Source organism: Falco punctatus (assembly GCF_963210335.1).
Source record: "Falco punctatus genome assembly, chromosome: 3".
Classification (NCBI taxonomy): Eukaryota; Metazoa; Chordata; class Aves; order Falconiformes; family Falconidae; genus Falco; species Falco punctatus.
Genome location: NC_137582.1, coordinates 102,592,382 through 102,620,069, shown reverse-complemented (window position 1 = coordinate 102,620,069; position 27,688 = coordinate 102,592,382). Strand labels below are relative to the sequence as shown.

General features: G+C 49.2%; 1 protein-coding gene and 1 long non-coding RNA gene across 11 annotated transcripts in view; one reads left to right on the top strand and one right to left on the bottom strand.

Moving 5' to 3' along the window:
- Nucleotides 1-27,688, top strand: part of LOC308060971 — a 244,485-nt gene that overhangs the window by 167,319 nt on the left and 49,478 nt on the right. The window lies entirely within an intron of this gene.
- Nucleotides 1-27,688, bottom strand: part of NFATC1 (nuclear factor of activated T cells 1) — a 111,607-nt gene that overhangs the window by 76,260 nt on the left and 7,659 nt on the right. For all 10 annotated transcript variants that reach the window (XM_080380334.1, XM_080380340.1, XM_080380336.1 and 7 more), the window contains exons 2-3: nt 25,364-26,462; nt 16,229-16,388 (exon numbers count right to left, since the gene is read on the bottom strand). In XM_080380334.1, the coding sequence (XP_080236460.1) occupies nt 16,229-16,388; nt 25,364-26,462 (1,259 nt within the window). The remainder of the gene's footprint in view (nt 1-16,228; nt 16,389-25,363; nt 26,463-27,688) is intronic.

Below are 27,688 nucleotides of genomic sequence, written 5' to 3'. Positions count from 1 at the left end.
ACTGATGCCGCCCCAGCCCTGCTGCCCATGCCCACCGGTGGCTCCCCCAGACGTCAGGCACCCCCAGGCCCAAGCGCCGTGCTGTCACTCGGTGGCCCGCCAGTGTGGCACGATCTGCGGCACTTGGAACGCCGCCCCTGCAGAGCCGAGAGCAGCGGGGTGCCCAGCTCCACCGGGGCTGTCTGCTCCAGGCCAAGGCTCCTGGCGGGCCGCTCCTGCACACCGAGATCTGCGCGGGCTTGCACGGGACGGGGGCAACACAGTCCAGGCAGAACACCTCTGGGGTTCAGCAACACCAGTGAGGCGGTATTAGACCAGAAATGGTTGCTTTCCCCTGAAATTTTAACTCCTATCCAAACGACATTTATTTCAACTGCTACTGAAGACAGAAAGCTGGGGCTATGTTTAAAGGCTTTATCTCTGTAAATATTTGGAGAGCTATAAATACTGAGCCATACTCATAACATGAAAATTGGACTTACTGTTCTGTTGCCACAAAAATTACTATAAATATACTTCCAATTCTTAATTTCTTGGATTTGCCAAGAACTCCTTTAAAAAGACAAAAAAAAAAAATTCTTATGTAAGACGTCTTGCTATTTAATTAGCCATCGGAGTCAAAGGCCACAGCACAGAGCAGGAACTGAAAACTCAGTGATAGAGGCAGACAAAGCACATAGTGCACTAGCACGCTACAGAGCCCAACGTCCCAAGTGGGCCTTGTTATAATAGGCAGCCCATGAGTCAAACCCTGCCTGCCTTCTGCCTTTGGGGAACGGAGGGAGCGGGGAGGGAGGCTGGCGGGAGGGCTGAAATAAACCTCCTCACTGCTTCTGCAAGTCACATGAATACCGATGGCTTCCAAATTTCCTGGTAACTCTGTCTGCTTTTTGGTTGTTTTTTTTAATGCAGAAACTAATTGAAGAAGGAGAGCATTTCAAGACATTTTATAAAAGTGCAGAGCAAGGATGGCTTCACAGCTGAAGGAGCAGTGAGTGGGGCATAGGCTGATCGAGTTCCCATCTCCAGCTCTGCCAGATAGCTTTTGCTTCATCACGGATACATGACTTGATTAGAGCAGAGAAAATTTCATAACAAGTTTTTACATATTTCCAGCCTGCTCTATGTTTAATCAATTTGGGCTTCAGCCTTCTTATAAAATAAAAGCCAGTAACTGTGCCATGTGGCCGGGTAACTCTTTCTTCACGATGGAAAATGCAGCGCTCTGGTTCCAATCCTCACATGATTTACACCCGTGTTCCTTGGGGAGTAAAGCAGCTTAATGCAACCCCCTCACTCTTTGGAGTCAGAAGAGCGCTGTCTGCATGTGTATATCCCTCAAGACAGGTTCTGCATCCCAACTCCAAAAAAGTGTTGTTGCCACATGCACAAGACTCATAAAGAGGCTGTTTGTGACTCCTGCCTGGGAGCAGAGAAGGGCAGTGCATTTTGCCAGGTCACTATACACTTCTGGTCCTACTCTCCTTCCACAAGCCACCTTTGATCCACCTGGTCCTACAGCTCCAATTACGCTGCAGTTTTATCTGAGAGCGTGCCTGCCACGGAAACATCTTACTGCAGCCATAAAAATAGGTCAGGTATATCTTATAGCTCAGCTTCAAGGTTTTGACCTCCAAGGCAGTCTGACTAAACTGTGAAAAATCCAGCGAGATTGGATTCCACACTGTAAATTGTTTGAGGGCAATGGTGATGCCACTGGTTGACGTCACTTTTTTTACCAAAATAAAAAATGAAAGGATGCAACAGAGCAGGCTCTGACCAACACACATAACGCAGCAGCTCTGCCCAGCAGGCCACAGGGACTAAAGTGAACTGAAAGGCCTGTGATCTCCAACCACAAGTAAATAAAAGAAGCACAAAAGTCTCTTAGATAAACTTTCTCAACATATACAGACTATTTTCAATTGATCATTCTAAACATTGTCATGTTGAGTAACATTATTTAGCAACAGCTGTTGCACTAGAATTTCATCCAAATACTGACAAGCTAATACCACAGCCCTGCTTAAAGCTAGCAAGACAGCCAAATAAAATGTTGCAAATGTTAATGGCAGAACTTGCCAGTAAGAGCTTTACGGAGCAGCTTAATCCGCTGCTGCAAACGGACGACACCTTGCTGCAGTTGCCGCAGCAGGATGCAAGGAGGATGCTGAGGGCAGCACCTTCTCCTTTGAAGGGAGGTACGGTGAGTGCTGGTGGCCAGGCCCTGTGTTTTCACACACAAACCAAGACAGCAGCTCTATCGACCTGCTGACCTCAGACACAAAGGCTCTGGCACATGTCAAGCTGCCAGCCGGCAGTAGGCACAGCAGAGCTTTAGCAGGCACTGCTCCTCCTGCCACACTCACGCCCCGCCAGGGTGTCTAACCTAAGAAGTAAACCTCGGTCCTGGCGAACCGGTAGGATCTTAAAGCCTTCTGGGCCTGGCTACACGTAATTACACACAACACATCAAGTCAAAAAGAAACAGGGAAAAGCGAGGTGATTCACGCCACCTAACTTTAACATGCACAGGCTGGACAACAACAGGGTCTAGTCACTTTGACTGCCTTCGCAGCCAGCACAGCAAGGCATGCACTCTGAAGGTGTGACCTGCCTGGGCTGCTTCAGAAGTTCACATCAGAGCAAAATTAATAGCTCCCTGAACCCTACACCAGCAAGCCTTCCCCTGATTACAGAGAGAAACTGAGGCAATGAGCTCACCTGCAGCCACCTACGGTTAGCCAAAGCAGCCCAAACGCAGACGTGCCCCTGTGCCAGCCCAGGCCACGCTCCAGCGCGGGGTGTCCCACGACCAGCACGCACTTTGGGCGGTCACCTACGGCTTCCACCGCAGGGCTACGGGACCACCCGCTCAGATGGCTGCTCTGCAGCCCTTTGCTCGCCCAGCGGGGAAGGGCAGGCTCAGCTCCAGCACTGCTGAGCTTCAGTGCTTCAGCTTCTCCACCTTGACTTCAGGTACCTCGCACCCGACAACGCAGGGCGGGCAGCAGGTGGTTGCAGCTGGAAGATGGAGACCTCCAGCCTCCCTGCTCATGCCTGAGACGCAGCTGATGTCCCTCCCTTCCCCCAGCACAGCAGTGCAGCAAGGAGCAACTCATTCACGTGCAAAGACTGCAGCAACCCCCCCGGCCCAACCTCAGCTCTGCAGCACACGGGCAATCTTGCAGCAGCACCATGTGCATTTTCAGTGGCCTTGCTGTTGCGTCAAAACCGGGGTGCGTGTTGCAATCACAACAAAAATACAGCCCCGAGCACTATTGCTGCTAACGTTCATTTTTATATTAAATTCGAACATGTATTACATATTTTTCTGCTACAAAGAGGGAAAAGTGCATTTGCCAACAACTGGAGATACGAGAGGCTAAAGGGCAAATTTCATCATATTTTTCTTTATTTTATTCACTTTAGTCAAGACTGGAGGAACAGAATAATGCTTTTACTCATCAGATGGTTTTCCTAAAAGCATCTGCTATTCGGGCCAGGCTTCTCAGTTAATGCTGCCCTGTGACTACAGTAACTACCCATGCACCATCTACCTGGGCTGAGAGCGTCAGCACCTTCACCAACGCCAGCATCCCGCAGAGCCACAGCCTGCGCCAGCACCGCCACCGTGCCGCCTTGCTCCTTGCACAACCGCCCCAGTCCGCCGCCACCCCAGCAAGGGCGCCTGCAGCCAGCAGCAGGGCCACGGCAGTTCGCATATTTTAAGGTTTTCCTCACAACCGGGAGGGATTAGAAAATGGGGCTTTGATGTGTTCAGGACATGTGCTTGAGATTACTTGTGTACCTCGACGCTGCTAGCACATGTGCCTGCAAGTTGTGGTCTAGATTTGTTTGTCCCTGGAAGCTGATGTTTGCAGCTGTGGGTGGAGTTTGTGTAATATTCTGTAACTGTAAGCCATTCCGTAGTCCATAACACTCTACAACCTATGTTCGGTAACAATATTTGAGTCTATATTGAGGAATATTACATTACTGCAGAATATAAGCACCGAGACATAAGGCCCACATAAAGAAAATAACACCACAGCAAGAGAAGTGGTTGAAAATTAATTTGAAAGTCACTGGGAAAATTATTGCAGGATTATTATGGATTACTGATGAATAAAGGCTGTCTATAACTTTTTTCTAAAAAAAGCTGCACATTCCAAGCCATTTTGTGAATTCCTGCATATATGGGGAAAGACGTACATACCTTATGTACCTTTTTTTTTCTACTCTAAGATGACAAACATTACCTAAATTTTGTTACACGTATGAACACAGTAGCTCTGTGCTGCACTGTGTTTCAGCCACACCAAATACTCCCCGTAGCACAGGGGGTGTTACAGGATCCTGATAGAGAGTTCTGCAAAGAGCAACAGCATTTTTTTTTTCATTTTGCCTTTGTTTGCTTCTGCAGACTTCTCAGAAACAAAAAGCCAACCCGCCCCATACCAGTTACACTTCTTTGGCATTTCACAACTCTTAGGCGTGCTATTCCTCTTCAAGTCAATGAGTGTTTAACGGCTAAATCTAACCCTGCAGGCTTTGCCAATTTTCTCCGGTGTTTTTTCTCCTGGAACGCAGGCACTCCGTACATGTATAGCAGTGAGACTGTATTAAAAGCCACAGCAGGTGAAAAATAATACAGCCCAGGGAAGTGTTCGGGTTTGACTCTCCTCACAGTCAAAGCTATGCACAAAGCACAATGAGGCACAGTAAATAAAGACATTTCACACAGACAAGCACGGAAATCTTCCAAAACAAAGAAAATTAAATTATCTTTCAACTAAAGAACACACTGCAGTGAAAGACTAAATGAGCGATTCTAATTAAAACCATGCTGTGAATCTCCTACTTTCCACCACAAAAAAAATCAGCTAGTGTTTGCGCACGTACAGCCACCCTCTAAAACCAGTCAAGCAGCTTTCCAGCCAAACAATGCAAGACACAGCATCTCAGAACTACAAAACACATTGAAATTATTTCCATAGCAATCATAACAACAACACGCCAGGCCAGGATCCGCAGGACAGGGGGTGGCCGTGGGACCTCAGCCCCCCCACCACGCAGCACCCGTACCCTCGCCCCCTGGCTGCATCCAGCGCGGTCCTGGCTTTGGCAACAGTCGGGCTCATTGGAGACAGGCACTCGCATCCCTCCTGCACCACGTGCTCACAACCAAAGCGCTGCATCACAGTGCGCACACGCAGCAGACCCACGGCGCTGGCAGTCCTGGCCCCCGCAAGCACCCCTGCTCCAGTTTCTTAATCCCGACATGTCGCAACCACCTCGGTCAGGCTCAGGTCTCTCTCCCTGCAGTGCTCAGGTGAAGATGCTAGCAGGGGGGCGAAAACTCGGGACTAAGCCCCATGTGCCTGAACCATACCCAGGCTGCAAGCACGGCTCAGCTCCCAGCAGCTCTCCAGAACCCAGACGTGATCTCCCTTTCGACCCACTCCCTTCTGGCTATTTCTGTTTGCACCACCGCAGCATGCTGTGGGCATCCCGAATGCTAGCCACTGCCCTGCCACAGGCAGAGAGCCCAGGGGACAGCAACGTGTGGCTTATTAGGTACAGCAGAATGGGTGCATCCATGTCCTGAGCAGGGCACGTATGATACGCTGATACTGCTATTTTGATACAGGCACAGGGACAGGAATCAGCTAAATATAGCACACTTCAGCAACCAGGCTAACTTACAGACTTAAATGGCGTGAAGAAAGGTATGGTCTGCCTAAAGACAGAGGAAAGTAATGGGCAGATTTTGGACAGCGATGGGAAGCTTGGCTCTAGCATCATTACGCCCGACTTGCTCTTGAGACATCCAGTAAAAGCTTCAGAAACGTGGGGGCTTCATGCCTGTTAGATGTGGGCAGGAGTAATGGTGGCGGAGCAAAAAGAAGATGCCATCATCCCAAGGGATCCCAAAATCAAAGGGACCAAAGGCACAGACAGGGGCAAAGGAGGATCCCGTTAACAGCATTCACCAGAAAACCATCAGAAGGAAGCAGTGGCATACGACCCACTACAACCGATACCCGAAGTGCATCTGATTTTTAAGAGGGAAAGCTTAATGGATCTCCTGAAAGGCAGCAAAGAGCTCTGCAGGAACAGAGCGCAGATTCTGCCGCTTGCTTCCCTTTCTCGTGCTCTCTCGGGCAGCTGGCAGCCCACACGCCCGCGTGTGACACAACCTCTCATAACGCCCGTGCACGGCGGGGAGAGATGTCTTAGCCCAGATTTTGCCACTGAGTAACCCAAGCAACAGCAAGTTACATGATTAATTGCCAGTTGATCCATGTACCCTTACTTGGTAGAAAACTTAAAGCACATGTTCAACAATTAATCCCACTTTATGAAAATGTAAGGATCACTTAAGTGCTCTGTTAATGGATCACTTTGCTCAATCTCTTTCACATCCTTTCCCTTACTCTCCACAGGACTGGCCCAGCAGTATTTTCACACAAGGGGCGTTCCCTGCAAGCGGCAAGGGGGGAGCTCGCTTTCTGGTGAGGACGATGGGTTTTTGCCAGGACGCCTGTCTGGCTGTAGCATCATGTCAAAGAGCAAAACTCACTGAGGGGCACTTTGGTGTCTGTAACCGAAGGGCCGAGGAGCTCTCGACACCGTACCCAGGCGGTGCCCGCAGGGGATGCTGACTGCTCCACCAGGGCTGCATCTGGAACCCGGGCAGCAGGCTTCTAAACCCCAGCGCACAGAATGTCTGCATGCAAACCAAGAGCAGGAGTTCCTCCGCTTTATTGGGTACTGAAACATTAAAAACAGGTGTTTAAAAACTGTGTTACAAATCTGTCTGCAACCTGTATTATTTTTACCATGTGCAAGTAAATTGATCACTAGCATGTTTCAACTGTTTCGGTGAAAATATGCAACTCTTGCTAAATTATTTCTTAAACATGTGGAGGGAGGAGAAAGTTTATTTGACTTTGCTGCACCAACAGCAAGCAACGTAGTTTGCTTATGTGTATGTATATAGCAGATGCTGTAATGGATCATCTCCCTTTCATGGCACGTATCAGAGAATATCTCGAGCTATTCCTCACAAGGAAAGAAAGTATAAACCCCTGCTCATAATGAAAGCTGCAACGTACTTTGAGAGAGCAACTGAGTAATTTGACACCACATTTTCCACTGATTCAGCCTGTTATTTGGAACAATGACTGATTAAAATGGAAAATCTATATTATAACCACATATACTGACATTCCAGGTTACAAGGTACATTATGGATGTGATTTTTTTACTCTTCTTACATATAAAAATAAGAAAGTATAAAACCAGAAATTATTCCAATGGAGTTACGTTGGTGTGAAAGCAATCTGAAATACGAACTGCCCCCCCCCCTTATACCTTCATACTGAATGCACACAATATAATTTTCATGATATATAAGTTTTATGTAATTTGGAGTACCCAGAAGAAAAAAAATATCGTTTGCCCTGAGATATTAGTTTTAGGAATAGAGGACAGATGTCTAGTTACGAAAGCAGACTTGTAAAAAATTAATCACCTGCCTCATGCAGGTTAGCAGTATTTGGCAGGTAGGTTAGCTCAGCTCGTAATGAAGCATCTGGCTTTTGGTAAGGCTGCATTTTAATTTTAACCGTGTTTCATTTCAGCTTTTGGGCGCATGTCAACGTGCAATAATCTGACAAGTCTGGAGCAGATTTGCTGATTGGTAACTTTGGTGTAGGTCTTCTCAACTGCCACCAAAACTAAGTCAAGTAACAACCGTGGTTCACGCCTAGACCACAGCCTCACGTATCATCTGAACCTCCCTGTAAAACTGTTTTAAACCCAGTCCTCAAGATCTTACCCATCCACAGTCTTATTTTCTTAAAAACAGCTAAACTGATTAAGAGTCAGCAAACTCCTAAGCATGTGCTTGAATTAAGCAGGCTAAGCCGATTGACCCCAGGAATATCCCAGTACTGCTTTGAATTGGTTGGGTTTGGGGTTTTTTTGGTTGTTTGTTGGGTTTGGTTGTTTTTTTTTTGTAACTGAGGTCTGGTAATTTGGGGCACACAAAAGATCTACCCATGTTGTAACTTCCCTTAGAAAAGCAGGTACCCATTTGTAGCACTACCGGTAGCCTCTTTTGGCTAACCAGAAGCATCTGCAGCTCCCTCTTGGTACAGGGAGGGCAGAAGAAGAGCTGGTGAAGCTCAGAGAGGTCTGCAGGACTCTGGCCTGCGGACTCTGAGACTCTCATCGCTTCTAGGTGTTCCCCTTGCTGCAAGCATCTTCAGTGGAAGGTGCTTCCACCACAGATTACTGGGGAAAAATCAACTGGCCTTGTGAGAAAGCAATCACCATGCAGATGCAGTGGCCGTTTTTTAACACAAACAGCTCAGGCATTCGAATAACATTCCCAAAAGACACAGACCTATTAGAACATGCATTAAGCAATTGGCAATTTTTGGTTTTACATTATGACCATTTAAAAAACTTTCAAATGTGCCAAACCTCTCCAGAATCTCACTGGCTGTTGCTTTTCTCTTCTTGTATCAAGCTGAACCGTTTCTTTCTTTTTTTAAAGAAGAAATGTAAGAGTGAACAGATCACTCGACGGGCTCCTGAGCTCTAGCAGATCTTGACAGCGTGTGTAAAGGAAGGAACTGGGAACATTTAGCTCCGTAAGCACATTTGCAGCAGCCTCACCAGCAGTACCACAAACGCCTCTTTGCCTGGCTGCTGCAGCTCATGCAGGTATCTTCCTAGCACACCGCTGCAAAGAAATCACCTATTTATTTCACCTGCCTATTATATTAATTTCTTTCTTTCCATCTTCATTGAGCACCACCCACTGACGGATACTCCCCAGGCGTACAGACACACTCACACTTTATTTGGGTATGTAGAAAAACCAAGGCAAGGAGGATTTTTCTTATGTTGCCTGGGACCTGACCACTGGCGGGAGAGGGGAATGCCAGCTTCTAGAAATAAAACTCATACAGAGCAAGAGACAGGGCATCTGCAACTTTTAGCAGGAGTGATGCGATATTAAGTAGGTGCCATAAGGGATGCACAGGACAAAAAGCAGCACAGCACTCAAACAGTCACGGATGAGTCCTGATTCGTCCCCAGAAAGTAGTGATACACGTTTTTGAGGTATGCTTCTAAAACAACAATCAATCGCCCTTTCAGACAATGTGCAGGAAAAACCCTGTCCACACTGCAAAAAATTCACCAAGTGAAAGGATGCAGTGTGAGACCCAAGGACAAAGTAAATGAGGAGTAAGAGAAGAAAGGCTACTGCATTCATGTTCTGCCTTGGTCTTGCAGAGCCTTCCATCATGCTGCTTGCCGCCACGCCGGGTGCGTGTGCTGCTGACCACCAAAACCAGCCTGCCCAGGGAGGCAGAAAGGATGGCTCTGCGAGCAGTGCTAGAGATAAGGATGACTCATCTCCTTCCTTCCTAGGTCTAACCTAGAAGCTCTTTGCCTTATCAGCCACCACCAGAGGACGGCTAGAAGACACCCCACACAGCGAGAGCAATGCCACCGACTCCCTTGTCACAAAGTATGAGGCAGAAAGGAAACCGAGAGATGCCAAGGAAGAGGAAAACCAGGAGCTGATACCATCACCCCCTTTCCCGAGGGAGCAGAGACAGAGACGGCGGAGGAGCGGGACCACTTTCCATCCCCTCCTCCCACAAGGCCACCACTAACTTATGCTTTGCCAGCAGCCAGTGAGCCCAAACCGCTGGCAAAGCCGGGATGGGGGGCTAAATCCTTCAGGCTGGAAAGCTTGAACACCTTGGCATGCCAACAGCCGGGATGTGCATCACGTCGGTCAGGCTGAGCGTGGGCAAGGGATCAGTTTGAAGGAGAGCAGAGATCGTCCCCCCAGCGCTGGGTGTGGGAAAATTTGCTTTGCCTTTGGAAGGGGCTGTTGCACCGAACAGCAGAGGCCTGTCCCCAGGACCGCTCAGAAATCAGAGCTGAAATTGCATTTTCAGGGTTGTGAAACCTTTACCAGCTGACAGCAGCACACTTCCCAGCGCAGCGCCCTCCTGGGCTCTGCCCTTCCCAGGGGGCCATAAGCCACCCTATGGCTGCACCTACCCTGCAGGACCGGCTTCATGTGAAACACAAAAGAGAGAAACTCCCCCCTTCCCAAAACACGATCCTCTAATGATGAAAAACCATGATAGAAAGCTTTCAGTGGGCTTTCTTCCATTTGTTGGATTTAGAGAAGCAATAGCAGCCTTAAAACATCTGCCAAATCATTCTACTTTTCACTTTTGATTATCTGTCTGCCAGTTTGAGGTTAGCTTTAACTATACAGATGCAAGAAGTGAGAAAGCCATTCAGGTTAGATTTATTCTTAAGAAGTACCGGCTGTCTAAAACAAGGCTATAAAACATAGGCTCCCTGTCTGGTTTGTTGTATGGTTGCATGGCTTTGTGCTATTAATTGCAACCTGGCTAACAGGTGCTTGCCAATGTCTTTATATCCTCACCGTAAGAAAGGATTGTATTTCCATCTGGATAAAGGGGTGATGCTGTCTTCCACAAAGAAGTCAAGAGCAGCACAGAGAGGAAGTCTATGGTGGCATGATGAGCTGAATCACTGCTTACTCACGAGAATATGCCCTCTTCTCTGGCGATAGACCCAGAGGGGGAAGGGGAAAGCCACTAACAAGATTTTTTCCACATCCACTCCTCCCGGTCAGATGGCCATGAGCTGGACCCACCAGGGACTGTTTTCTTCCCAACTCCCTTGACGCCCCCAACAATGGTGGCAGCACTGTGGTACCCCTACCAAGAAAAGCACTTACACATTCACTGCAAGGATATGATTAGTCTCATACCCTGTACTTCATTAAATTAACCAGGGGCTCACTCTTGCTGTGCAGCACCAGAGCAGTGCTGTGAAGGGCTCGCCCCACTCTGTCTGGAAGAGCCTTTCTCTCGGCTTCCTTATCCCGTTATCTCCTCCCTGGCATCAGTGGTGAACAACTTCTTTCCAGTCTTTGCCTTTAGCTCTGCATTTCTCTCTCCTTCCCATCCTGCCTGCTGTGTAACTGCACAAGCCCAGTGACATTTCCGAAGCCGGGTGCACGAGAGGTGCCACGTGGGACCGGGGGGACACACACCCAGCCCCCAGCTGACGGCATCTGCAGCTCGCTGGACTGACTGCTGCCCCCCTCCATGTACCATGGTCTGATCAGCAAGGCTTTCTATCCCCTGAGGGGTTCGCAAAAGGTATTCATGGCTCCTGGGTCTGGCAGATGAAAGGGCTCTGACAGATACCTGCGGTGGCCACCACCTGGACCCGGGCTACTTGAGCTCGTTATCCAAAAGCAACAAAATCAGCTGACCCATGGCAAGCAAACAGTAACGCATGGAGTGTGTTACCGGGGTGCACAAACAGCCCAGGGGCATGCTGCTGCCTCATTATCTTGATGCGGAAAGGTACAAAACCACTGAGGCAGCAATTGCTTTAGGGGAGGCTTCAACACTTGTTAGTCATAAGGGGATTTAAAAATCCCAACGTATGCCTCAAGGCCCTTGAAAATCAGACCCAAAGTGCCTACTGGAGATCTTGTTGAGGAACAACACAGCCAGCTCCTGTGAGCAAGTCTCCTGGCACAGACAACATTTTGACAATGCAAATCAGCAGCCAAATTATTATGCTTTGCCTGTAAAATGAGGGGGTTCAGACTATGCATCTGCTCACAGGCTCAGATCAAGTTCTGCATTGGAGCGCACCAGCCGTGCACAGCCTCCACCGCCTCGTGGCAAGGCGGTACAGGGGAAGGCAAGGCAGCACTCACTGTCTCATCGATGTTAACTTATTTTTTCCAAGAGGGAAAAAAATTCTGCTTAGTCCCCTAGATAAAAAAGGAAAACCCCTACAACTCCTTTTCTTCCCTTTTTCTAACCAATTTATCTACCTCACATCAAGCATGATCTTGAAGAAAATTCCTGGCATATTTTGTGTCAAAAAACTGAATAATCATCATGACTCTTGAAAGTGCTTACTAGACTGTTCTGTGCATTTGAATATTTTCTTTCACCATTTAGTCCAGTCTTCCATGGGAGTCCATCATACCCTTTAATTAAACATTCTTGAGTACTTGGATTTTATCTCACAGATACACCGCACCCTGCTTGTAAAAATTCCATCTCAGGCAGCCAACGTGTTTGACTTATTCCAAAGATGAGTTATTAATTAGAATATCTATAGACCATACATTTATAATCTGGTGCCATCCCTCCCCAGGGAGCCCAAACTTTTATCTGCCAGATTACTTACCTGCAGCTGACACAGAGCCATCACTGGCTGGAATGTAAACCCCATCCTGAGCAACTCCTCACCACCACGCTCTGAATGAGGAATGGGAGATAGGTCCAGAGGACGTTTTTAAGGTATTCTGGATGTAAACCCCTTGAATTAAATTCACCTCACTTAAAATATGGCTGTAGCTATCTAACCCTGTGGGGTTCCTGAAGCCACCACTGACTTCATCTTGCTTCATTTAGAGAAAACCTCACCTGAGTCGTGAGCTCCTGCAAGTGCACAGGTGCCAGCAGGATGCTACCAACCATGATTTTGCTCCCCAAAGTGGTCCCCAGTTTCACCCTCACCTGGCACAGCCAGCAGCCTCGTCGCGCCTGATACCAGCTGGGGCAGCAGCCCTGCTCTGACTCAGGGAGGGAAGGACCCAGCCTGCACTCACCGAAGGCAACGACAACCGGCAAAATACATCCCCCGGCTAAGGGGTATGAGCCGGTGCCAGCCATGAGCTCACCAGCATCGCTCCCTGGCACCGCTGGCTTGCCAGTCTGCTGCAGCACTTTCAGCTGGTAGGTGTGCCGGCTCAGCCCACTCTCAAAATGTTTAGCAATCGAGAACGGCAATAGCTTGGGGCTGCCACGGCAGCCCAACACCCAAACAGGCAACGGCGCAATGTGAGAGAGGGGAATATTGCATTATCGGGCTCATTAGCCTTCACAGACAACTTGAAGCGCCCAAAACTGTATCGTTCCAAAGCGCAGAAGGGACAGGGCAGCCACCCCACAGAAGGAAATCCATAGGAAATCCTGGTGGATGAAAGATGCCCGGGACAGCCGGCAGGAGCCTCCATGAGCAAGCTCTGGGCAGATGACAGTGAGATGATAAGGAGCGAGCGGTGCCTTCCAGCACCGGGTTGGGGCAAGGCTCTGGTGCCGCAGGCAGCTGCCAGCACCTGCCAGGCTCGCCCCTCGGGGGGTCGGCATGAACCCCTGGCAGCCCGCCATGCTCAGCCCTTCCCCGGCTCAGTCTGGGAGAAAAGAGTCATCGCAGGCACTGGCGGGTGTTCAGCACGCTGCCCAGCCCCAGTGCAAAGCTCCCACATGGGACCCTCTCCAGCTCCAGAGAAAAGTTACCAGCCTGGGGGAGCCACCAGAACCAAGGAAAAAAGGGGTCTCCCAATTTTTCTCCTAACACTGGGCTTCATGTCACACCCACAAGGTGGGACACACCACACTCCTGTCCTCCTGTGCCACCTCATCCAGCACGCTCGCCTCTGAAACCTTTGATGTTCCACCTCCTACAAGAAGAGATGGAGCAGCACCAAGGAAGCTAATGTTGCTTGGAAAAAAAAGTTAAACACACTCTGGCTGCAGGGAAAGCAACCCCCCCGCAGTTTTGCTGGGGAACTGTGCCCTGGGGAACTGTGCCCTGAGCAGTGGATGCTTTCTGGATTTACTCCTCCTCTGCCTTAGCATGCTGCACAGATACGTGGAGGTATCAGCGTGAGAAAATCTCCTGGTTTGGAAAGCAGGATGTGAGTGAGAGGGTGTTTGAAACAGAGAAGGGAGGAAGAGACCTCTTCCACATTCTCCTTTTGCCCAAGGTAAAGGTGGAGAGCTTTAACAAAAGCAGAATTTAAGCAGACTCCCCCAAAGCAGTGACATAAGAAAGCTCTGACTGCCCACAGAGGGCAAAAGAGTAACACACAAGGGCAGTGCGAGAGGTCAGAGCAGTTTTATGAGGGGCTTCTCTGAGTCAGCATCACTGAAAACAGCAGGAAATATCAGAGGGAAAAGCTTGATCTGAACTCTCTCAGCTGAACACACTCAAGATACTGGTTGAGCTTACACCCAAGTGTGAACTCTGAAGCCTGAGCTCCCTTCTGTGTAACAGAGTGAACTGAATCTAACCCAGCCCAAACACCTGCAACATCTGGACACACATCGATGCAGAGATGCAGACTGCAGCTTTTGTCAGTCACCAGTTTATCAGAAGTTACTCCCTAGATTTCCTCCTCCTCCTTGCATTTTTGTTTTTAAAGTCCTTCTTTGTTTGTAAGCGCTTACTACTTCTCTTATAAAAAGTATTTATAAGTTCTTTCTTTTTGGAAGTACCGTTCATCCGTCCACCCAACTCTGGTCTAAGCCAGAAGCCTTTAAGTATTTCCTCAAACAGATAACTCAAGCCGGGATGGCAATGCAGTGTGGAGAAGCCTCTTCTGGCCCTTTTTATGTTTCTGTTCTTTTTGGAGAAAAGAGTGTTCAGGTTGTAATGAAAGGACTGAAAAATGCATTAATCCTTATTAAACCGGTAGAGCCATCTGACAGGGCTAGGACTGGCTGCTTCCTCCCCTCTCCCTCCATGCCCTTCCGCAGTTTCCTCTCCTCTCTTCTGACACTTGTTTGTGTTTGGAAGCAGCACGCTCCCTCCCAACAGACCAGGACAGGGGATGAGAGGGGAAATGTCTGGACACATTTAGTCCAATTAAATGTTGGCATCACATTCAGTCTTTTCAAAAAGCACGTAGGAAACTTTAAACACCAGGCTGGCCGCTGCGAATTGATGCCTCCCCATTTACATTTCCTTGCATCAAAGCCACAAAGAGCGTAGGTATTAATTGTCATCAAGCGTGTCTGCCACAAACTCCTCTTTAATATCACTTACAAATGTTCTGCTAAAACCTTTCGTCTTTCAGCAGATCACTTCATAATCCTATGTCACTGATGAGTTTTGGCAGAGCTAAAGAGCAAACTGTGTTTGCTGCTGACAACTCCCTTCACTTTCCTTTCCCAGCTGCCACAGCAGCAGCAGCAGCAGCAGCAGCAGCAGCAGCAGCGCACACATTCTTCAGGCGCAGTCCCTGCCCGGCATCATCTCTGACTCACATCACTCCTTCAAAACGCTGTTTGCTAACAGGGTTTTACACCAAATAAACACACGTGCCCCTGAGCCCTACACACGCGGTCTGCACATCGCCTCCCTGCTCATCGCCTCCCGCACCCGCTCCCTCGCCAAGCCGCTGCTCCTGCAGGAAGAGCTGCAGCATAAAGCCAGGCAGTGCCAGCACGGCGGCAGCCCCTGCCCCCCTGACAGCCGGGGGTCCGTGGCCACCGGCCAGGGTCCAACGCGGGCCCTGCTGCACAGCGAGTCACAGCCCTGCCAAAAGGCACTGGACATTTAACTTCTGGGGGAGAAAGGAGCAGCTAGGGAGGGACAGGCACAGCTGGCTCTCTCCCGCTATTTTTCTCTTTGTGTGTGTGTTAAACAATGAAATCTTGTTCTTCCTACCCCTGAGAAGAGTCCTTTAAAAATGAATGAGACTAGTCATATAAATGAATTAAGGGTCAGTTTACAGTGTTATTAAATTAAATGCTTTATATGCAGTAACTGAAGAGTTTGGTAGAACTCATGAAACTAGATTCAGACCTCAGAGGCTTTCCAGGGTGGCTGGAAGCGTTTAAGGGACTAAACAGAAGAAATTCAAAAGCTCAGCACTCGCTGCAACATCCAGACCAGCAACATAGTTCCACACTACTGCTACAGCTCTGCCCTCCAACATGTGTTCACAGCTCTGATGAGACCCAACCGCAAGTTCAGGACTAAATGTACTGAGGCACATCCCCAGCTGATCTCAGCATACAGTGCATGCCTGGAATCCAGCTGCACGGATAGGTCCCCAGTCACCGCCTGCCAGCTGAACGCTTGTGGAGCTGCGCACTGACGGAGCAGCACCCCGCCTGCACTGTACTCATGCTGCCGAAAGCGAGTAGATGCTCTCGCCTTGCTTTTAACAAAGGCTTGGTCCACCCCATTTAAAACACACGCTTTAAGGCGCAGGAATCTTTGAGGACAGGAAAAACCTCCCATCGCTTCTCAGTTTTGGAGAAGAAAAGGTGCGCACAGCAGCGCACCAAGACAAACAACCTGTGCTGCTCGTTACAAGTTTTGGTACCTGCACGATAGGGTGGCCCCCCGCAGATGCCTTCACAGCCCCTCGACTGCCTTCTGTCTCATAATGAGCTCGGTGGTGGGATTTCGGCTGCACTTCAATACGCAGTTCATAAGGTCCTGAGTGAGATGGCAGCTGCCAATCAAGGGCAGGCAGGGATGGGCTATAATGGAAAGGAAAACATATTAAAAATTAACATCAAGTACACTATCACAAACCACAAGCATCCAGCACTATTACTTTAGAGACCGTGCTTCGCAGTTCATCCTTCACCATCTTACATTTAAAATTTCATCAATATGGGTAATGCCACAACATAAGTAATTTAGAAGGCAATGGTTATTTTATGAAGATTTACGGGTCAAGAATAGCTGGTGGCCCAGATGCTACCCAATTTGTAACCAAAATGGAAAAATGTTAAGACACAGCTTACAAAGATCTTAATATACTGATTCTTGAACCAAAGAGAAAAAAAAGGTAGGCAGGAAGATGCAGAGGAACCTACTGCTTTCACTGCTGTGAAAGTGAATGCCAAACCAGCTCTGGAGGGGTTCTACATTTAATGAATCTAATGGATTTCAACAAATCTGCTCAGTTTGCAGGGGGTGGAAAGAAGAAAAAAAGCCATTTCCAGCTTCCTTCCCAACAGAAAACACATCAGAGGGTCTCAAAGTGAAGCCAATCTCGTTCTGGTCCATGCACACAAGGGAGCAAGCTCTGAGGTCAGAACTCACAAGTCCTACCAATGGTGACGCACAAGCCCAAAGGAAACCCAGCTCACTCTTCTGGCCCCGTATTGAGTCTTCAATTAACTGAAATATTATGGACTCATTACCACTGCAAAAGCAAGCAGGGTTGACAGCATGCAATGGTGGGGAAAGTGTCACTCTTAGAAACCCAATTCCAGTGTAAAACCAGTCTAGGAAATAGTCAGGAGAGCTCGGCTGTGAGGAACGCCAAGTCGATGCTTTGGGTTGAAAAAAAAATAAAAAAAAGAGGCAAACAAGCACCATAGAAACAGCTGGCCTGAGACAAATTTATTGATCTTGAAATTGAAGCAAAAAGCTTCACAATGAAAACACTGATTTCATGTCCAGCATATATTCTTCCCTTTGGCGAATTCTCCGCACCAGGTGCCCTTCAGGAGCCTTGACAAAGAACTACGCAGCACAACCCCACATGCTACCCTGCCTCCCTACACCAAACTTCATCCTCTCTCCACCATCCCGGAGAAGATGCCCAGCGAGCAGCAAATCCCAGTCCCCCTCCTACGGAGCAGGGCTACCTGCCACAGCGAGAGGGCTCCTCCGGCCGCAGCAGCGGTGAGGGAGCTGGAAGGCTGATGAGCCTGGTGGGGGCTGGCCCTGGGGGACCCCCGTGCCCCTGCTACATCACAGCCCACATGAGCCAGCAAGGGGAAAAGATGCAGAGGAGCTTCCGCGCTGGCCACGCATTGCAAGCACACATCCAGCTGCAGACTGAGCACTCCATTTGCCACCCCAGTGACCCTTGTGCTCGCAGCCCTCACATCCCCCAAAGCGTCCCTGCTGCCGCCCACTGCAGGACAGAGACTTTAATCACTTCCACTGGTTTTTATTTTGCTTTTCCCTTATTTTTTTTTTTTTAGTGCTTATCCAGCCCATTATCACCAGCATATCTAACATGCATCTGCTAGTGCATCAGTGCACATACACCGGTGGGACTTCAGATGGTGCTGTGTTTCTCTACACTATCTTTCTTTGCTGCTTTTAAGTTTGAGCTGCGTGATTTGAACGCCTACAGACACGCACTACGTGCATTACAGGGCTCAACTGAAGCCACCAAGTCCTTGCCCTCGGTGCGGACAGGACCACCCGCCCTGCGTGGGCACTCCTGATACCCGAGCCCAGCTTGATCCAAACCTCCAGCCGTTCTGCTCTCCAGCCCTCAGGACAGGGAGCATCCTCACAAATAACAGAGTGGGAGAAAGTATCCACACAGTTCCCAGCTCAGCCCAGACGGAAGCCTGACCAACAGAAAGATGCTCCTTTGTGAGGGCTCCACGAACATCTGGGCCCAGCAGCGGCCCGTGGGGCACCCTCTGCTGAGGCAAGACCCTGCCAGGCACAAATCCTGAACCTGGCTGCCCCCCCCCCAAGCACAGGAGCTCCAAGGATGCTGCACTTTCCCAGCTCCTGCGCACGCTGCTCCCCCAGAGCGGCCAGGGCCCATCCCGGGGGTGAGGAGAAACTCTTCCACTGCTAGACGCTCGTACAAAGCGCAAGGTGATGGCAAAAAATTACAGGCTCTCAACCACTGTATATAGCCACTACTCTGACTACCACACTAGGTACACAAACTTTAATTTGAAAATGTCTGGGAAAAAACCCAAAATTCTGGATAAGCCACATTTGACTAATGATAAATGACAGACAGAAGAGCAAAACAGCTGTGTCTCTCCTGGTGATGATCAGCACACATTTTTAAACAGATGTTTCTAGTTTCAAGTAAATTCTCACTTGCTGGATCTTCTTTTTTTCTGAGGACACAACATCCATCAGATTAGAAATTTTTAACACTTAATTAAAAAGGACAACTCTGACTGGCAGCAGGTAGCCCTCAGGTGAAGAAGGATTTGTTTTAAGATGCGTGGAAGTAAGTAATAGCTCCAAAACTAATTACATCTCTTTAAAAAAACAAAGAAAAAAACCCACAACCCCCCCCTTCAAATCAGCACCTGAAAATGTCAATATAATTAAGTTGTACAATTCATGTTCTCAAAGAAAGCCCGAAAACAAAAATATAGTTTGCTGCTAGCCTGCAATCTATTGTTGAAATTCCAAAATACCACCTGCCCGATTATAAATTGACAATTAATGGCAGTTTTCCTGATAAAGGAAGCCGAGTGATGCCTTTAACAGTGTCATGGGCTGGGGCTGTCAGAGCTATTTCCTATGTTAGGTTATCTTCATCGTGCATTTAATTTCCTGTGGCTAAACATGGTTAAAGGAAAAAGTCACCAAGCAAATGGTGTAGTGGTAAAATAAAATCTGGTAGCTGCAAACATGCCTTATCAACTTGAAAAGGCCCAAAGCACCTCACCCAGGCAGCGCCACGGGGAGGGGAGCAGAGCCCCTCCACGGGGTCAAGAGGAGAAAGGGAAGGTCTTGGCGCAGGATGCCTGGCCAGCATGTGCTGCCGCATTCCCCTCGGATCCAACTTTCCACCAGCTGAAAACCTGTCCCATGCCTTTCCACGCTGCAATAAATCTAACTGTCGCCCCCAAAACGCCACGCAGAGGGACGCTGCGGTGAGGTGGCTTCGCAAAACCTGGTGCTGGGCTGCAGAAAACTTGCTCAATGCAACTGGGTCCTACATAAATCAGATTACAATACAGATGAATAGTGATTTATTTTGCATCCACCAGATACAGAGTATGATTAAATCAAAAACAGATTATCCAGTCTGGCTGACTTCTGCCTTTAGCAGAGAGATTTATCAAGTTACAGAAAGCAAAAAGGAAAGATACTAAGCAGCACACTGGAATAAAGACAGCGAGGAAACAAAGCCAAAAACTTCTACTGACCTTTGCAAAGGTGTTTAAGCCCCATTTTCACATGGCTGCTATGCAATCGGGAATTAAATTACCATTACATTTTCTAAGCTACTAGATGCCTAAGGCCACTTGAAAAAAGAGGCATGCGAGCATCTTTGGCCTTACCTAGGCTGCTGTGCGACAGGCGTCAGAAGGCTCACCAGCCCCATGCGGGGGCTAGTCCGTGGCGGGGGGCACGACCCAGCCAGCGGCTCTGCCACCCTGGGAAAGCCGGCTGGCAAGCGCGGCTCAGCACCCAGAGCAAAGCAAGGGACTCGGCAGGAGCATGGCTGAGGCTCAGTGCCCTGCACTCGACCCATTTTCTCTAACAGGGAGTGTTCCTTCAGAAACAAAAACATAAACTAGAGAAACCACAGGGCTGCTGAAACTTTTGCCAGGCTGCCAGCTTGCCCCTGCTCCAACTGTGCACCAAATGCAAATATGGTTACAATTTATTATTTATTACCCATGTCTCACATTGAAGCGGATGCCTGTTAAAGACCTTTGGGTGTTTTCTGGAAAAGTGAGAAAACAATGGTGATGCCTATATGTTCACCAACTTGACTGTGGTCAGAAAAACATACCCGCTTTATATTTCACCTATGAGTTAACGTGGGTAGATTTTTTCTCTCTTTTTTCTTTTTTTTTTTTTAATTTCCTGTCTGACAATTGAGCAATCCGGCTGCGAGCTGTTAAAATAGATGCTGCGTCCCACCCCAGACTTGGCTGGGCTTTGCTGGCATGCGGAGCAAGTAGCTCCTCCGTGGAGTGCATGTGGCACTGGATTTCCTCATGCTGCAGTCTGAGAATGAGCCTGTCGTCATATGCCCAGACAATACTACTGTCCTACAATCTCACATTCAGAGATCGATTTGCATGGGAAGTTTTGCATCTGTTGGCTTAGAGAAAGAACAAGAAACTATTGCTGGGGGAATGGAGATAACAAGTGGTTGGCAGCGCATTTCTGCTCGTTCTGAATTTAGAATCACATGGTGCTAAAACAAGCTGGTGAAGGAAGGCCATTAATAAGATGCTCACAGGGGTGTTTGAATGAACTGAAAAACAGGCAGGAGAAAGCGTGGGGAGGATTACATCAAACAAGCAAACCAACCAACAAAAAATCAGTTCATTCAGACAGGCTTCCAAGCAGTCTTCAGCCCTATGGTGCAGCAACCTAATGCAATCAATTAATCAATTAATGCAACCAATTAATCACTTGCTACGCGGGGGCAAACCCGACTTGTTAAAGCATCTAAATACCCCCATCCCCATGAATATGGCAAGAGAGAGAAAAAGAACAGAGGCATTGTGGGCTCTGCCCTGCCTGCTCTCCCTGCCCCTCAATTAATACTAATGAGCCCCAGGAGATGGTCACCGACACACAGCCACCAGTCCCCACTTCACTGGGTCTTGCCCAGACAGCCCTGCCTTTGCTTTGTCTGAGGGACTTCCTCTGGCTTGCCATAAACACGCAAGTTGGCCATGAATGTGCAGGTCAGCAAATCCGGTGCTGCTGCACGGGGGACTATCTCTTCTTAAGATAGCTGGTGCCCTTTCCCATCTTCAGAAAGTCCCAGTTTATCGAGAAACTCAGCTTCTCCCAAGTAAGGCGGTCCCCTATCTCATGATCTGGAACAAAACATCTATGTAAAAAAAAAAAATTTAAAAAATTTTAAAAGGGCAACAAAGGTCCACAAATCAAAAGAAAGAAGGAAAAACACATGCGACATTTTAAAATCATGATGTTTAAGGAAATCATATAGTTTGGGGCCTCAGTGGACAATTTTTGCATGCTTGGGTTTAATACTGTCACAGTCACAAAAGTGGAATCCAAAAAATCCACAAAAACTAAACAAGCCCAGTGATGCAGATAAAAGCCAAACGTGCTCTGGCAGTGGGCAGACTGGTACCCAGCCCTCACCGCAGCCTCCCTCTGCAAAACGGCATGACCCTGTGCCTGTGAGGTCAAGGACATACAGGTATATTTTTGAGGTTGAAAAAGAGACTCCAGCTAAAGAAAATGTGGCTTTCAACGGTTAAAAAAATAAACTGTACAAGAAGATACAGTAGGGGGCTTTTATAAGCCACCTGGAGCTGGGTGTCTATTTCTGGAAGCTCCTTTTTGGTGTGGTAGACCTCATACATGCCATACGTCCAACCAAGAAACCCCACCATTTCTCTTCCCCCTCCCCTACAAAACACTACATTTAATGAAAACTCAAGTGTTACAGGCCAACATACTTCCTGGATTAAACTGATGATGCCTGAAAGAAGTACAACACATTGCTCTTCAACGAGTACGGAACTGTCTCTAGGAAATTTCAGGCTGTGTTTGGTCAAATACAGAGGCTAAAGAGGAAGTCCTAAAAAGTGTGTAATATACTCAGAAACCCAGCACTTCCATGAGTGCCTATACTTTTGGTTGTAATATAGGATGATTTGGGACATGCTAATGAGCAGGTAAAAAATAAAAATGGGATTTTAGCTTTGGAAACAGCTACTAACAGTGCCCCAGTACCCAAGGGCAGAAGCCCAGCCATGTACGTCCACTTCGGCTTTGGCATTTTTGCCTGTGAGAGATTCTGCATTGCACAGCACTGCAGAGCAGCAAGGAACGCGACTGGGACAGCGAGGGCTTGGGAAAGCACAGCATCACCCGCTCATGCCATCGCTGCCTGCTTTTGAAACTATTTGCCACGTTAACTATAAAAGGACTACAGGCAGAAGCTTCTCACATTTGCATGAGATAGCACAATGCACAAATACTGAACTATTGGTCTGGAAAAGGCACGGTCCCCATCGCTACCTCAGGGCTCGTTCTGAAGCATCCTCAGACAATCTCTGCCCCGTCTCGTTTCCTGTATCCAAAGGTTTGGCGTGAGGCCCTGGGCTGCAGCCAAAGCACCATGGGCAACCCCCCGGCACAGCTGGGTGACCCCATGTGGCTTCAGCCCTGGCTCTGCCCACCCACCCTGCCTCGCAGCCTCAGCACCCGTGCACCAAGCCCCACACACAGCCACGCGCCCGCAGCCCGGGGGGTGCCAGCCCCAGCCTGCTCCCAGAGCCCGCAGCCCCGGGGGTCCTGCTCCCAGAGCCCGCAGCCCCGGGGGTCCTGCTCCCAGAGCCCGCAGCCCGAGGACCTGGCTGAGCCACTGGGCTCACAGCCCTTGCGAGCACCCGAGGGAAGCACGAGGCACAGAAAGAACAGAAAGTGTTTCTGTTAGGGCGGGAGTTATTATGTATTATACCTTATTATGGACTCGTTATTCCCTTGCTCTGGGACTCGGAAAGCCTAAAGTGAGTAGAGCTTTAATTACACCGAATGAAAAACATCATCAATTTTTAAAACAACAGAAAAAAGTGGTTTCCCTCTCAGGCTGATGCCCGCCACAAAACCCTGGGAAGGGCGACGGCACCTGGCTGAGGGTATGCCCGATCTGGCTCCCTCCTGCCCCCAAAGAGATGGGAATGCCAGAGAGGGAGGGAAAGGCGTCAGTGATTTTCCAAGGCACGCTGGCTTTTGATGAAAACTGTACCGCATATTCAGGAAGAGACAGAGGAGGTAATCAAATCTGGTTATCTCAAAATCATTATGACCGACTAGATTTTGGAGCCCAAGTTGTTTTTTGGAACCCACCCCTCCAGCCCTTGTGTTTGAAATAGAACAGATGTGTAACATAACAGGAAAAAAATCCAGCTCTGTTGTGACAAATTCTTAACAAATTTTTTTGGAAAGATTTAAAATAACAGTTTCTGTTGCGTAGGCTGTGATCCTGTTGACGTCCGTGCTCACTTGCCCAGCGCTTTCATATACATAAAACGGGAGGTATTTTCAGTGGAAGGAAGCACGGTCAGTGTATCTGATTGGTAAAATAACTTAAAATCACATTTCACCAGTAACTTCCAACTGCCCTAGAGCACGAGTTAATGAGATCACATGGAAACATATTGTGAACCAGGAAACATATTTTATACAAGACCAAAACAGTGGAAAAAATGTTAAGTACACAACGTAGTGGGGCTCCGTTTTGTACACTTCACCTTTGTTGTCTGTGTCAGCGCGCAGGCATGCCGGCTGCCCCCGACGGACAGCAGCACAGCACCCACAGCCCCCGCTGCCACTGAAGGGCACAAGCCGGATTGGTCCTACCAGTGCCCTGGAAGCGTTGGGCAAAGAGCAGCCCCCCGGCGCAGGAGCCGGCCGGCGGCCCCTCTGACCAGCGCGGGCTGCTCAGCACTGCAGTGGGAGCACGTGGAAGGCTTTGCTGAAGTACGTGGGAAGGCTTCAAAGAGTCGCCCAGTGTTAGAAGCCTCTATCCCAGCTCTGAAAGGCAGCCAGTGCCCACCTCCAGGTGGCCGGACCCAAAGGGGTTGCGGCACTTCCCAACGTGGAACCGAGCGTGGGTCCTGTGAGAAGCTTGGGCAACGCGGAGAGGAGGAGGAGGAGGAGAATGATGAGGAAGTGGACTGCAGCACGACATGCTGTAACGCAAAGGGCTGTGGGCTGCTCAGGCTCAGTTTGGGGAGCCAGTACGTAGCAGAGAGGTGCTGGCTGGAGAAGAGTGAGGCTGGCAAGGCTGAGAGCCAGGGCACGCATCCCTAACTCAAACATTTCAGCCCACTTCTTTCATTCTGAGAAAATGCAAAAGCAGGAAGCCAGGTGTTCGGGGGGGGGGGGGGGCGTGGGGGGTGGTGGCTGGAAGAGGAGAGGGGGTGGCCATTACAGCCAGCGACTGAGCACAGCCTGCAAACTTCTGGAAAACAAAACTGTCCTCCTGCAGCATGTGCTTCTGTCTATACAGCCCTCAGAAGACCTCAAAATAAAGACCAGCACCGAGATCAAAACAGAAAGCAATGGATGTAACTCAGACTCTGGCTGTTCTGCAGTTCTCCCTACCCAGGGTCCTCCTGCGATAAATTAATGCGACCAGTATATTAAGTATGATCAGCTGACAAACACGATTTTCTTCTTTCAACACAAAAGCAGTGGGGAAGAGGGAAAAAAGAAAATCACTGTCCAGCAAGGGCAGGAAGGAAGGACAACTGATAAGCAGCTTTCAGGTGTAGTGAAGTAAAAGCTGAAATAATGCACAAAAGAACCGTACTCCTATTCCATTTGTACTCACTGTCTACAAAGCGTAAATGTAAAAGGCCCTGTAACAGCCACAATAACGAGCCCAGCTCCTTGTCCTGCAACAAAACCTAAGACAGGATGATCCATTTCAAGTAAAGCCAGAGGTCTGATGGTACTGAACTGTCTCGCTGCCTGACAAGCTTCTGAATGCCCCATGTCCAGACTGCCAGGGCTGGGGCTCGTCCCCCAGGAAGCAGATAACCAGATACAACCCACGTGTGGCCAGCTCCTAGAACAGCCTCTTTAACCCCCGCAGGCTTTACGCGTGGTCACACCACGGCAACAGCGGAGGCAGCATCACAAGACAGGGCTACGCGCAATGGGTAGATGGGCAGATTTGGCAGGAGACAGAGACAGGAAGGGCAAGGAGGGGAAAAAAGCATGCAATAAAGATACTGTCAGGATTGCCCTCCAAGTTGGGGTTCCTTACCTCATGTAGGATGTTGGAGACAGAGACTTTGGTTTGGCCCACTGGTAGGGATGCTGTGGCACAGACAGGTACTGCTCACAGAAGTTTCCCTTCCTGATGTGCTGAAAGCTGGAGAAATCTTCTGGTGACAAATCGGTGGTTGGCGATATGGTCCCGTGATCCTCGCCAGCCGGTTCAGTTTTGAGAGTCATGGACGGGGTATGGTCGATGGCAGTCTTCCTTGACTTGATGGGAATCCCATCGTTCATATCTATGGTGCTGTCGGTGGTGAGGGCGTTGATGGCGGCAACGATGGCGGAGCTGGTGTACTGGTTAGTGTTCCCCAGCCACGTCTCATCGGTGATGCTCACCCGTGGTGAGTTCTGTGGGGAAGGTGTGGGGGAGTGGTGCGGGGAGTAGGAGGTCTGCCGGCCGTTGAGGCTATACTTTCTCTTGTTGCAGGGAGACGGAGGTCTGGAGTTGCGAGCCCCCAGCCAGTTCTCCTCTGTGATGCTCGTCCTGGGAGACGTTGACGGAGAGTGCCTTGGGGAACTGAGCAGAGTGCAGGCCACCATGCTGCGCTGGTAGCCCTCCTCTGTGTCAGTGGTCTTCGGAGAGACGCACGGCGACTGCCACGGGGAGGTCTGGGGTGAAGTGTACGGATATGAGTAGTTGGACTCGTAGGAAGACGCTTCAGAGTTGCAGCTTCTGGAAGACAAGCTACTCGCTGGACTCAGGCAGGACGGGTCTCTGTACGCCTCGATGTTTGGTAAGTTTAAAGTGGCAGTGGAAGGTGACCGCTTGGCATTTGGGATGGCCTCCTCAACCTCATCATGGAAAAACTGGTTATTGTTATGATGAAGTCCCATGTAAGAAGTGATCTCAATTCTAGGGCTCTCTAGCGCTGGAGCTCCATTAGGTCTGATGTTTGGTGGCAGGTAGTAGTCGGAGGCCCCGCCATCGATGTGTCCTCCATAACCAGAAGGATGATTTGTTGATGGGACAACTGAAATGACGGGATTTGATGCCTGAAGGCCATGACATGGAGTTGACAATGAGGAATGTGCCACATTTAGAGGCAAGCCAGCATTTACATTTGAAGATGTATAATTATAGTGTTCTAGAAAACAAACAGACAAACAAAAAAAGAATGATATGAGGTGCGGCACAAATATACTTGCTCAGTAACATACCCCGCTGGAGTGGAGGGACATGGCAAAACACACAAAAGCACAGCTCTCTAATAACCCAGCCGACAGGCACACCGCGCCAGCGGAGAAGCTGTGGACCAGCATCCTTGCCAATGCTGGTAGCCGAACAGCACAAGACAAGCTATCTTGGGAGGGTGATGTATGCAGACTGAGTTTGTCTCGAGGACACTCTTCCTATGCAAACCTTCAGAGCAAATAATCGAGTCTTCAGACAACGGTGCTTCAGCATTCATACCCTGCGGTGCTGCTTGAGAGATGTGCTTTTATGTAAGTGGGCCTAACTGCCTCCCTGAGAAGTTGGAATACACAAAAAACACAAGACGAAAAACAAAAGTGGAGGCAGACTAAAGCAAAGAACGCGATCAACTGCATCCTGTTAAAAAAACTATACACAACCAAAATTTCCATTACAGCAAGTTTCCAACTGGTTCCAGTTAACTAGGATTTTGGAACAAGATGGATCTATTGACCTGCTCTGGTTTCTGGGACCACTTATCCCTCCAGCCCAACTGGCAGAGGCCAGGTGAAGGATAAACATGGAAGTCTCACTACTTTGCGATAGCTGAAATTCCACTGAAATTGCTGGTTATTGTGCACGCCACGTCGAGCGCTGCCAGCAGCGCACACTCGACCAACGGTCTAACCATTGAGCAGCTCCGGGTGTATAAAAGCACCAGCAGAGCTGCATGGTCGGGCATGGAAACGTGGAAGGTGACAGATCACATCACAGACCTGCACAAACGGGCTCCTTGCCCACACGCAGGGGAACAACCTGCCCTTCGCATGCCTCCAGCCCTGCTGTGTGACGGGGACCAGCAGCAAAAAGCTGGTCCACAGGAAACTGTCCCTGCCTCGCCTCGCTGCCGCTCGCTCACGCCTTCAGCGCTGCCCCTCCAGCTCAGGGCCGCCTGCGTGTCTCCCATTGCCAGACAGAGACACTGGTGGGCTGCGCGTGGGGAGCCCACAACCAGGAGCAGCATGCCCCTGGTGCTGCGAGCTGTGATGGGAGCAGGAGCCACCCACCCTCCTGATGCTGGGAGGCTCTGCAGCCCCTGCACCGGCTCCTCTTGCCTTACTGAGACAAGGCAGCAAAACTTTTCTATCAGAGACAACAGCCACTGAACTCTGAGCCTGG